This window comes from Melozone crissalis, unplaced genomic scaffold (assembly GCF_028551555.1).
Source record: "Melozone crissalis strain CALT ecotype California unplaced genomic scaffold, PUWL_Pcris_2 ptg000018l_1, whole genome shotgun sequence".
Taxonomy (NCBI): domain Eukaryota; kingdom Metazoa; phylum Chordata; class Aves; order Passeriformes; family Passerellidae; genus Melozone; species Melozone crissalis.
Genome location: NW_026535796.1, coordinates 44976974 through 44989146, shown reverse-complemented (window position 1 = coordinate 44989146; position 12173 = coordinate 44976974). Strand labels below are relative to the sequence as shown.

At 45.4% G+C, this 12173-nt stretch overlaps 1 protein-coding gene across 2 annotated transcripts; it reads left to right on the top strand.

The window, feature by feature from the left end:
• Positions 1–2032: 2032 nt before the first annotated feature.
• Positions 2033–11496, top strand: SLC25A29 (solute carrier family 25 member 29). Of its 2 annotated transcripts, none has more exons than XM_054275889.1 (4): positions 2033–2160; positions 3828–3871; positions 8414–8497; positions 9120–11496. In XM_054275889.1, exons 1-4 carry the CDS (start codon positions 2127–2129, stop codon positions 9861–9863), a joined length of 906 nt encoding a protein of 301 aa, XP_054131864.1. In that variant the 5' UTR covers positions 2033–2126; the 3' UTR covers positions 9864–11496. The 2 variants fall into 2 exon arrangements, with proteins under 2 accessions (XP_054131864.1, XP_054131865.1); XM_054275890.1 differs by lacking the exon at positions 2033–2160 and adding an exon at positions 5830–5864.
• The last annotated feature ends 677 nt before the right edge of the window (positions 11497–12173 follow it).

Here is a 12173-nt window from a genome sequence, read left to right as displayed (position 1 = left end):
ATATGGGTAATGTCAGGGATTCATTGAATGTTTTACATTTACATCTTGTCTACTTATTAATTGCAATGATAGTCCAAGAGCTCCTTAATGTGGAATAGATTCTCTTTTTTCCTTTTACTAGTAGTTTCAGTCCTCTTTGAAATCATCCTTGTCTTTGTTGATTTGTTTGTGTGCTTTCTTTGCACAGAAGGAAAAAGCTGGATTGATTTTTAATGTGTTATTCCACTGAAAGATCTTACTGATTTTTCATGGAGCTTTTAAACTTAAAAAAATCCCTGCCACACCATGGAAAGCAATTAAAAAAAAAAAGGAATAAAAATCCACCTATCTGCTTTTCCATTCCGCTTCTGGAATTTACCCTCCAAAATTAATTTAGACTGTGCAGGCCTGAAGAAGATCCTGTTACTCTAAGCAAAGCTGGAATAGGCCACTTATTGTTCTAGGCCACTGGTATTCCCCTTTCTCAGACATTGCCTGCAGAAATAACGAGCAGCTTAAACAGGGCTCCCTTTTCAAACTGTCAACAGCTTGAGTTCCCCATTTAAGCACTCTGAAGCCAGGCAATGTTAGCAGAAAGCAGAATTAATGCAGAACAAGAAAAGCCTGCGGGGAGGGAGAGGCCCCTTGTGCAGGGTGAAGCGCAGCAGGGCTGTGCAACACTGAGATCCAGGGCTCTGCAAAGACCCACTCGGCTGTGCCTGTGAGCACCAAAGACAGGGTCTCATTCCCACACTTCCCATTGTGCCATGGGGGCAGCATTTAATGCACAAGGCCCATATCTGCTGGTGCAACCCTTCCTCCCCTCTCTGGGATTATATTCTCTGGGGGAGTCTGGTGATGGAATCATAGAACGATTTGGGTTGGAAGGGACCTCAAAAACCACCCAGTTCCAGCCCCTCTGCCATGGGCAGGGACACACACCTCTCACTAGAACTTGTGGCTTGAAGTGCCATTCCATTTGGCCTTGGACACTTCCAGGGATGGGGCATCCACAGCTCCTCTGACATGTCCCAGCATTGCCAGCAGGTTGAGGGGGGTGATCCTGCCTCTCACTCAGCCCTGGAGCGCTGTGTCCTGCTCTGGGCTGCTCAAGACAGACAAGGAGCTCCAGGAGTGAGTCAGCAAAGGGCAACAGACTTGATCCAGGAACAGGAACATCTCTCAGGCTGATGGAGCTGGGCCTGTTCAGCCTTGAGAAGAAACCATTGAGAAGGGACTCAGTCAATGTCTGTGAGCATCTGAAGGGAGGGTGGCAGGAAGATGGACCCAGGTTCTTATTGGTGGTGCTGAGCAAGAGACAACGGGCAGAAATCGATGCACAGGAGGTTCCACCTGAACATGAAGAACTCCTTTGCTGTGCAGTGACTGCAGACCAGAACAGATTTCCTGGAAATGGTCTGGAGTTTCCCCTCAGTGAAGGTATTCAAGAACCATCTGGATGCAATCGTGTGCCACCTGCTCTGGGATGACCCTGTTTAGGCAGGAAGGCTGGACAAGAACCAACACTGTGGTCCCTTCCAGTTCTGTGAAGGTGTCCCTGGAGCCTTCTCTTTTCCAGGCTGAACAGCCCTGACTCCCCCAGCCTTTCCCTGTAACAGGTCTGGCAGGCATTTCACCCCTGTTAAAAGGGGACATCCCCTCCAAAGTCCTCACACTATCAGCTCCTCAGGCTTTCCAACCACAAGCCTCTCCCAGGAAGCAAGACCCCGCAGGACACCCTCCCCAAAATAACCGAGGTGCCATTGATACATCACAAGAGGGATGCTCTTCCCCCTCCACCCTCCAACCACCGCCTCCCCACCCGCCCAAATTTCTCTCAGCCTTTCCTCCTGACTCAGTGCGCAGCTGCTGCAGAGAGAGCAGTGACAGGTTGAAGGCGGAGGGAGAGGGAGGTGCCGGAGGTGCCGAGGGAAGCGCAGTCTCGGTGCTCCCGGCCTCTCCATCCCGCGGCCGGCCGGGAGCCGCCCCCGCGCGGCCGCCAGCGCAGGGGGCGGCCCGGGGGGAGTTGTCCCTCGGCCCCCGCCCCCGGGGGCGCGGCCCGGGCCTCGCCAGGGTAGAAAGGGCCGGGCCGGGCCGGGCGGGGGGCGCAGCGGCAGAGCCTGGAGCGCAGGGCCCACGCTGCCGGCATGGCTCTGGATTTCCTGGCGGGATGCGTCGGCGGTGAGTGCCGGCCTCTGCGGGAGGGAAAATAATCGTTAAAAATGGTGGGGAAAAAGGGGAAAAGGAAAGAGAGGGAGAAGGGGGTGAGAGAAAAAGAATAATAAAAAAAGGCAGGAAAAAAGGGAAGTAAGGGGGGAAATATGAAAAGGTAGGAAATAGAGAAGAGGCGGAGAAGGGGATAGAGAGAAGTGTTTTTGAAATGCGGAAGGCAGGCAGGTCGGAGGGGAGGGCCGGGCGCGGCGCGGTTATTTTGGGAGCGGAGGATGGTGCGGGGCGGTGAGAGCGGCCGAGCTGCCGCATCGGCGGCCGGGCCCGGGCCGGGGCAGCTCCCGGGGCCACCGAGCCCCCCGAGTGCCGCAGTGCCGGGCTGGGAGGAGCCGGGGATGGGGGTTTGGGGTGTGGGGCGAGCACAGGGGCTGCAGGGCGATCGGAACCCCGACCTGAGCACAGCGACCCCGGGCAGGGCTAAGATGGAGAGGGGCGAACACGGACACGCATCCTGCGCTCCCCCGGCCTGCTGCCTGCTATATTTAGCAGTTGTTAAATTGTGTGCAGGAGTCTTATTCTCGCGTCTTTTCGCGTATTTGCGCTTGCTGCTTTTCTTGCCAACCAGGCAAACATGTTTTAAATTCCTTTTTTCGGCATCTCTCTGGTTTCATCCTAGCGCTCCTTGCCTTGCCAGGGTTCCCTCGGGGTCAGCCGCCCCGCTGGCCTTTCCGTGCCGAACACCGTGCACGTTGCTGCTTTTCTATCTTGGGCCGTGCTGCTGCCGTGCTGGCCCTTCAACAACCTGGGCTGCTCCGTTCTGGGGCAGGCCCTGTGCAGGGAGGGCAGCTCTGCTTATCCTCAGGGATGTGGGAAGGGGCTTCCCTATGCAGGGAGGGCAGCTCTGCTTATCCTCAGGGATGTGGGAAGGGCTGCCCTGTGCAGGGAGGGCAGCTCTCATTCCTCAGGGAGGTGGGAAGGGCTTCCCTGTGCAGGGATGGCAGCTCTGCTCCTCAGGGATGTGGGAGAGGTGAGGATGCTTGTGTAGCTCTCGCTGTTCTCAGCGGTCATTGCAGGGATTGCTGGGTCACAGAGGATTCATTGCTCCAGCCTGTGTGTGCACAATGCCTGTGTTCAGATCGGTGCAACTAATAGGCCTGCATGTGGCTTCTGAAAATTCCTTTGATGCTAGAATAAAGCAAAGGTTCTCAGTAATGTGCGGTCCCTCTGCAGGTGCTGCTGTTGCGGCTGTTCCAGATTCCATTAATGCAGAGAGCATTAATGCTCTGCTGCCTTCAGGCATGTTCACATGTTTCTGTGCCTGCACAGAACAATATGTACATGGGATATTGTGTTTTAGAGGAAACCTGCATTTTCTGCCCGCTCCTTGCCTTGAGCTGAGGCCAGGAGCTGTGGCTGCACACTCCATATGGTGTGGCACAGTCTGTGGGCACAGCTCAACCCCTGCCTGGGGCTCAGAGCCTTCCTGGGAAGTGTAAAGGCACCTGGTGCTGGCCTGAAGGACTGAATTGCAGATCTCTTATCTCCTGGCTTGGTAGGATGCTGTTTGACTGGTTTGCCAACCATGTTGTGCACTCACGCCTCAGGCTGGTGGTCCTGCTGTGGCTCCAGAGCCAGGAAGAAACTTCAGAGTAACAACCATGGCATTTATTTCATTTCAGGTGCTGCTGGTGTGCTGGTGGGACACCCCTTTGACACTGTTAAGGTGAGTTCATTATGGAATGTATTTTCCTCTAAGTAGAAAACTTAGTTTCTCCGAGCAAAAAAGTCCCCAGTCACTGTAGGAGTGTAAATCTGTGTGGGAAAGCTTGGAGCAGCCCTCTGCAGTTACTGGTTTAGATTCTTCAGTCTCCAGCTCTTCAGAAGTGAAAACTTAGTAACATAAACCTTGGCCTTAAACTGCAAGTTCAGTGCAGTAGCAATGTCATATTTGGAAATACAACTTTGCATTGAAGTAAATTTTGCTCTAAGCTTGCTTCTCTGCAGCTGTTCAACACTTAACTGCTGAAACTGCCTCTCCCTGCACTTGTAGCTCAAACACACTTTGGTAGTAAGTTGAAAGGTTGGTGTTTTGTTTTCCCCTCAAGCTCTGCTAGTACTCCTTAATTTGTAGCACTAGGTGAAAATCAATAAAAATCCACAGTATGGAGCTTGTCTGGGGTCTGTTTCCTCCAAGTATTATTATATATTTTTATAACTTTCCAAGTAAAAATTGTTTTTCTCATGGTTAGTTGTGTGTGTTACACATACTTCAGCTATTATAAATACAAAATTTGAGATCTCCTTGGAGGGTCCCTCAGCCAGGGCTCTCAGAAGCCCAAGCCCATTTTCCAGAACAGAATGACAATTTGAGTCATCTTTTGGCAGCCTTCTCCAAAGCCTTGCAGTGCAGAATGGAAGGGATATCAGTGCATTCCCTGCTCAAGAAATCCATCAGGTCACTTGACTGCAGCAGACAGCGTGCCACGTAGTAGCTCTATATTTGGAACACCTGTACCTTGCTGAATTTAGATATGCAAAGGGCTGATAGTGTTACCCAGGACCCCAGCACATTCTGTATTCCAGCACATGGTTAATTCAATACACAATTCCTGACCTGGTGGATACTGATCCTCCTTGCAAGCTGCTCAAGCAGTAAAATCTCTCTTTTTGTTGCTCAGAATGTGGCACATTTGACAGTTAAATAATTCAGCTGAATTCTAGAATGTATTTTCAGGAATAACATCATCCAGACTTGCACAATTTTTATTTTGGTGGTACAGGGCCAGCTGTCTTTTTCTCTCCCACCCTGCCAAGTTTTACATGCTTAACTAAAGGTGATCAATCATATCATTGAATCCAGTAAAACTGCTGAAATTCTATGCTCAGAATAAAGGTAACCATGTGTAGGTTTATTAGTTGATTTGTTTGTTTTGGTTTTTTTTTAAAGTGAAACAGCTTCTATTGCATGAAGCTGAACATTTAACTGTAAAAACCGGGGCCCCCATGCTGGTTTCAGCAGATGTATCATTGCAAAATAGATGTATCAGCCTGGGAAAAAGGCATCTTACTTCACAATAGAGCAAATAATTTGTTTTCAAATGTTTAATGAAATCCAGTGTGACACATTATATTTTCCTATCCTTTGGAAGGTATTTTACGTGTTTATCTCTATTTTGTTAAAACAAATACTAATGTTTGTATTATTAGCTGGCATAGCCACCACTGTATGTGGAAAAACTAACCACCCTTTGAGGGAAAAAAAAAAAGACATTGCATAACTTGTGTATGTATATGTGTTAATTCTTAACTTTTTATTGTTCTGCAGTATTTAAAGGGCTAGCTGCTAGTCACCTTAGACTGTGCATTTTTAATATAACTGAACAAAGCTGCTTAGATAAGCCAAAGTTTTACATCTGCCTTGGCATTTAAGCTCTTTTGGTTTTTTTTGGCTGGTGCTCGTGTTTCACAGGGCTGGGAGGGGGATGGTGGGACACACAGGGAGACATTAAGCTGGTGAAGTCACCCTGCAAAACCTGCAGCTGAGCAGATCTCAGAACTGGCAAACTCTTTGTCCCTGGTTTGTTGATGTAATGTGTAAAATTGCTTTTTTGCTTTTAACTGCCTTTACTTTCTGAGCTAGGGGCTGTCTTCATTAACAGCAAAAGTGTTACTTTGTTGTAGATGACAGATAAGCCTCATCACGGGAGAGTTACCTAGTAAGTATAGCCCAGGTGAACACTTCTGTTTCTCTCAGTCTTAATTTATTCCCAAATGTATTAGTTCAAGTAAAGAACTGAAAGACTTATGAAGCTTTTTCCCTTTTTAATTTTAAACTGATGTGTCCCTCTTCTACAGCTATGGCATGGAGGGAGCGGGGTTTAAATATCCCTTTTTTTTTAAATGTAGTTTTATTCTGAACCTTCTTTCTGCTATGCATTTCTGGCTGTATACACTCCCACACACAGTGCCTCTAAAACCAAATCTCAAGCACACTGCTGCTGAGGTCTTATCCACTACATATTCTTGGATGATGTTTTCATTGCTCAAATACTTCTGAAGTCACTGATTTCCCACATTATTGAATGCTTGGACTGTTTTGAGGATGTAGTGCTTTGGGTTTCTTTATTTAATCTTGAGTGCCTTCATGCAAGTCTTCAGTGATGTGACATTGCTGGGTGTTATTAGTGGAGCTCAAACCTTAGGAACAGTGTTTTCCCAGAAGAAGGAAGCTAAGTTATTGGGCAATGAAGGGAACAGGTGGATAAACTTTGCACATGATTCATCTTTCCTGTAGTTGTACACACACTAAGGAGCTTGTTGAATATGGCATTAACACACATGGAAATGCAAGTTTTATGTGCACTCATTGCCATACCTGGCAGCTTGCTGATATGGGTACCCTTGTGTGACCAGCACTGTGCTCAAGAGAAAGAGGATTTTCATTCTTAGACCTAGAGAATCAGCACTCTAAATATTCTACCCTACAGCAAAGCTTAATTGGTTAATAGTTCAAAAATTATTTAGACAAAAATAGAGGGAGCTGTTAGGAAATTCAGCCCCTAGATTTGGCTAATTCCATAGGAAATTCAGCCCACAGATATGGCTACTTCTAAACTATTGAGCACAAGCAGAAAAGATAAAGTAAGAAGGTTTCTAAGCTGCAAATCCCCCAAAGCCCTTACGTGTGGAAGTCACAGACAAGGTTTGAAACAATGACAGTAAATTCTATATGGAGTAAAACCTTTGTTTGTGCAGTTATGACAGCTTGTTAAGATCTGCCTTTGCCTGTGGACCTGCTTCTATAGGAGTTTTGACAGTCTGCCTACCCCCAAAAGTCACTTGAAGTGACAGAGGATTTATTTTCTTTGAATCCTACTGTAATCCTGCTTTTAATGCTGAGATGTTGCAAGACCCAAGGTGATCTCAGCCTCCCACTATGGCTAGCACACACTAATGCACATACTGAAACAACACTGAAAACTAAAGTTGTGATTTACAAAGCATAAAATAACATGTTGCAGAAAAAACACTGAAACTGTCAATTTCTTTTTGCTTTGAAGAAAGCTAACCTGAATACAGGATTCTGACAAACCACCTCCATAAATCATTTTCTAGACACACAGATGGCAGTCTCATTGCTGTGGTGGTGTTTTTTATTACTTTAGGCAACTATAAAAAAAATTAAGGTCAGGAATCTTTCGCATAGATGTAAATATTTTTCTTTTGCTCAGAATAATAGACTGAAGTTTTTTGCCCTGGAGTTGCAGCAGCAGCATTACAGGGCTGATAAGCTTCTTTTCTGAAGTTCATTGCATCCCTCCATGTAGGAGATCAAACAAAGATTGATAACTTTATCAATCCAGTGAAATCAACTGATTTCATTTCTGACTGTAGAGCTTTATCTGAGCTAGGTAGAACTGAGACTCTTTTAAAGTGTGCTGAGGGCAAATAAGCATGAAAAAAACAGAAGTGAAATTTTCCATTATAGGTTAAAAAGCATCCAGAAAAGGGATCTCCTAAGAGCAGCAGCTACAATAGCATTTATCTCTCCAGCAGAACATATTGTTTCAGTTTTGGAAAAGTTAATTGATTGCTAAAGTTTAAAGGTTTGAAGCAGCTACACCCTCACCAATTGCTTGCATTCAGCAGGCTAAAAAGCTAAACCAGACTGAAATTTAAAAGGACAAATGGCTTTTTACTCCTTCCCTTATGTAAAGACAGACATCCTAGGAGTCACTGCCCAGCTACCCTCTGGAAAAAAAAAAAAATTGGATCTCAATGAATGGGCACAAATGAGACATTTAGAAATACTATGGGTATTGTAGAAAGTTTCCATCCCTTTAAAATTATCCTAATCTCATGCTTGACTTGCAGATGATTTTTAAATTAAATTGTCTCAGGTTTGCAGAAGTATTCCTTAGTGTGAACAGAAGTATTCTTGGCAGGTAAAGAAAGTCCCTATTGCAGCCTGTACTGGAAAGCATCTGTTTGAAATTCTAGATGTCAATGTGCCCTTCCATTACTGGTTTGCTAATAGTTACAGGAAGTTAATGAGCCTCTTCCCCTCATGTTTTCACCCCTAACTTAATTCAAAACACTTACACAAGATTATTCAAATTATTGTGCCACTTGTGGCATTCCAGTGTCCAGCCTGTGCTCTTGCATATGCATTGCTAGAGAAAATCTCCACATAGGTACCAGACAGTAGCTCACCCTTTAGGCTGTTCCTGATGTACAAATTGGTGTCTCACACAACTTTTTATAGGTCCGTCTGCAAGTTCAAAATGTAGAGAAACCTCTCTACCGTGGGACTTTCCATTGCTTTCAGTCCATCATAAAGCAAGAATCTGTAAGTACAAAATTATTGCTTTGTGTATTTTTTTTTTAATCTTTGTGTATTTTGGCTCAGGAGGGTGGGAAAGCTGTTAAAAACAAAGCTGACAAATGTTGAAGATCAAGAGATAAAGCATGTTCTGAACCTCCCATCACCCTAGGGCAGATACTGGAGTCAGAAGTTTGCCAGAAACTTTGGGAAGAAGATCAGTAAGTCAGAAGATGGTCTTTTGAGGCTAACTTCTTTAATAAGATAAGAAGTTATTTAAATAACTAGTTTTCTGAGAATTTAAGCAATGAATGAAGAAATTGGCAAGGTGCTTTTGCTGCTGCTGAAACTGTAGGACCATTGTTTAGAAGTTTGTTTCAGGCTTTAAGTGAGCTACTTTAAAAAAGTATAAAATTTGCCAGAGAACTGATCTCTGGGTGGAGTAAGATTCTTTTCTGAATGTGTTCAATTATATTTTTGTACTGCTAGATTGCTTAGATGTTTGTGTCCTAGGGAGAGATGAAATTCTTATTACAAAACAAGGTGTTTGTGATGGGGTACAAGGGAGAGCCAGAAAGGCTGTGTTCTGCACTTTGAGGAGTTATCCACACCAGTGCTAAAAAGGGGTTTTCCTCCCTCCTTCCATTAGGCTTTTGGACTCTATAAAGGTATTGGGTCACCAATGATGGGACTGACATTCATTAACGCCCTGGTGTTCGGTGTGCAAGGAAACACCCTCCGTGCTCTGGGCAAAGACACTCCTCTGAACCAGTTCATTGCAGGCTCAGCAGCGGGGGCCATCCAGTGTGTCATCTGCTGCCCCATGGAGCTGGCCAAGACAAGGATGCAGCTTCAAGGAACGGGAGAATACAAACTGAAAACGAAGAACTACAAAAATTCTCTGGACTGTTTGATCAAAATCTACCAGAAGGAAGGGCTAAGGGGCATCAACAGGGGCATGGTCTCTACCTTCATCCGAGAAACCCCAAGCTTTGGCTTTTACTTCCTCACCTATGACTGCATGACTCGGTACCTGGGCTGTGAGGCTGAGGACAGCTATGTTATCCCCAAGCTGCTGTTTTCCGGGGGGATGTCGGGAATCGTGTCCTGGCTCTCCACGTACCCCATGGACGTGATCAAGTCGCGGCTGCAGGCCGACGGCGTCGGGGGCGTCACGCAGTACAGCGGCATCCTGGACTGCATCCGCAAGAGCTACCACGAGGAGGGCTGGAGGGTGTTCACCAGGGGCCTCACCTCCACGCTGCTCCGTGCTTTTCCCGTCAATGCAGCCACCTTTGCCACTGTCACTGTGTTCCTGATGTACATGAAGTCAGAGGACAACCTTCCCGAATGTGAGCCGGCTCCGGTGATCCCCCAGCCTTCCAGTCTGTGAACCTTCTCTCCTTGTTCTCCCCATCCAAAGCCCAGCTGGTTGGGTTTTGTGAAACATGAACACTTGGCCCACACAGGTAGTGTAGAGTTATGCTATCTGTATAAAGAATTCCTAAATGTATCAAATTGGGATTTCATCTCACTACTTGTAGAAGCAGCGTCTTGCCTTATTCAGGACTCCACATCTAGTAGTATTCAAGTGAGAGGGGGACCTGCCCTTAGAAAGTTGCTGTTGTGGCTCCAGAAGAGGCTCTGGAGAGTGTTCTAGCACCAGAAATTGAGTTTTCTTTCACTCAGGTTCTGAATGACTGAGTTGAGTTGAATGCAGAAATGCTTTCATGAAAGAAATACTCATTTTGTATGTGACAGGAGCCAGTGTACTCCTCTAAGGTGAAGAAGGGAGAAGAAGTTTAGTGGTGGAGGCATTTTGCAGGTAACCCTGAACTGTAAAGGCATGGACTAGCATTCAGCTAGTCCTGTGTTTTAGTTTTCCTTTGCTTTTATATGTCAATGGTTTTAGTAGCAACTTTGTTCATACTGATTTGTAAAAAACAAACAAGCAAAAAAATTTGTACCTAAGTTACTCCCTGACCTTTCAGCTTTGAATAAATATCTTAAGCACAAAGTTAGCATCTGCACTCAAATGCACTTGTTCCTCAAATCTCAAGGCTTGTAAGGATTTAGGGAAACTCAAATGTAGTAGGACTGGTGTTGTTTGCCCTCACCTCTCTCTCATGTAGTGGGTGCACGGACTGCATTGAGTGGTTCAGTCCAGTGGACTTTGTTCTCTGAAGTTAATGCAACTTTGCACCACTTCTCCCAACATGCCCCATAGCAGCCAGTGATGTACAGAAGTCAAAGTCCTGCCTGTGGTATTGCACAAAATGTTTGTGGGTGCAATGTTAGCTTAGCAGCCTGAAGTATCTTAGAAATATGTAAAATATCTAGGATTGGAGGTTTCATATCTTTCCAGAAAACAGCGGTGTAAGTGTCTGAAATGGCCACTGTTCAATACACTTGCATTATGAATTTGAACAATACTGATTTTTATGTATTAAGTTACAGTGCTACTGGAAAGAAGTCTGAAAAGGGTCTTAGAGAATTTTCTTGTTACATTAATCTGCTGTATTTTTTTTTACCAGTCTGTTCAAGAAGAATTGAATTAGCCAAAGAGCTACAATGAGTTATTTAAGATTTGAGCTAAAAGCTACACATATTTGGCACAAAGAGCCAGGAGGAAGGACTGTATGTGTGTGAGCAATGTTTTCAAACATATCAAACTAGTTCAGTAAGTACAACGTGTTACACTTTTGGTTGGGACAAGTGCAATATGTGTTTAATATATATGAATTTTCTAAAGAAGCATTGTTTCATAGCATTTTGCACTGTAACAAAATATGCTGGAGAAACCTGTACAATTGGTATGTCTTTTTATACCTTGAAGGTATGGTGGATGTTTTAGTGCCTACTTGCACTGAGATTCAAATTGAATGTTAAATCTGTCTACTAAGCTGCATATGCACAACAAATCACAGCAAAGACCATTTACACCTTTGTACAGAAGTATGTCAAGTCTTGTATATATATATTGAGGGAATAAATTTTTTTAAAATTTTGCCTTTGATTGTTTGAAATTTGGGGTTTTTTATGTTTTACTCAGATGCTGCTTTGTGTTAAATCAAGCTTGCGTGAGGATGGGGTTTCTGGTTTAGCCAGGGAAAACTTGCTCTCTATCTGCCTTGTGTGTATCACTGAGAAGGGCAGGGTCTTGCTTTGGCTTAGGCCCCACCAAAGAAAGGAAGTTGCCTGGCCTCACCTCTTTAAACTGACCTTTCCTCTTCTGAAAGAACAATCCTGCTTTGAGAGCCAAAGAGCTGCCCCTGTGCTTAGCCACTTCGTCTTCTGCATTTATTTGGTTCAATCTGTGCTGATCAGCACTAAGGCTGCACAACTGGGGACGACGCGTCCTGGGTCCCTGCAGGGTCACATCCAAATCAAGTACCAATTGTCCTCTCTGGGCAACATGTTCCAGCACCTCGCCACTCTCACAGAAAAGAATCTCTCCCAATACCTAATCTTGACCTACTCTCAGTTTGAAAGTGCAACCCTTTGTAACTCCATGCCCTTGGGAAAAGTCCTTCTCCACATTCCCTGTAAGTCCCTTCAGGTACTGGGAGGTGTCCCCAGAGCCTTCTCCTCTCCAGGCTGAACAGCCCCAGTTCTCTCAGCCTGTGTTCAAAGCTCCAGCCCTCTGACCATCCTTGTGTCCCTGCTCTGGGCTCACTCCAGCAGGTTCCTGTCCTCCTCTTCA

Coding starts and splice junctions, on each gene's coding strand:
- SLC25A29 (XM_054275889.1), top strand. CDS start 2,127: ATGGCTCTGGATTTCCTGGCGGGATGCGTCGGCG. Junction 2,161..3,827: donor CCTGGCGGGATGCGTCGGCG/GTGAGTGCCGGC, acceptor ATTTCATTTCAG/GTGCTGCTGGTGTGCTGGTG. Junction 3,872..8,413: donor ACCCCTTTGACACTGTTAAG/GTGAGTTCATTA, acceptor AACTTTTTATAG/GTCCGTCTGCAAGTTCAAAA.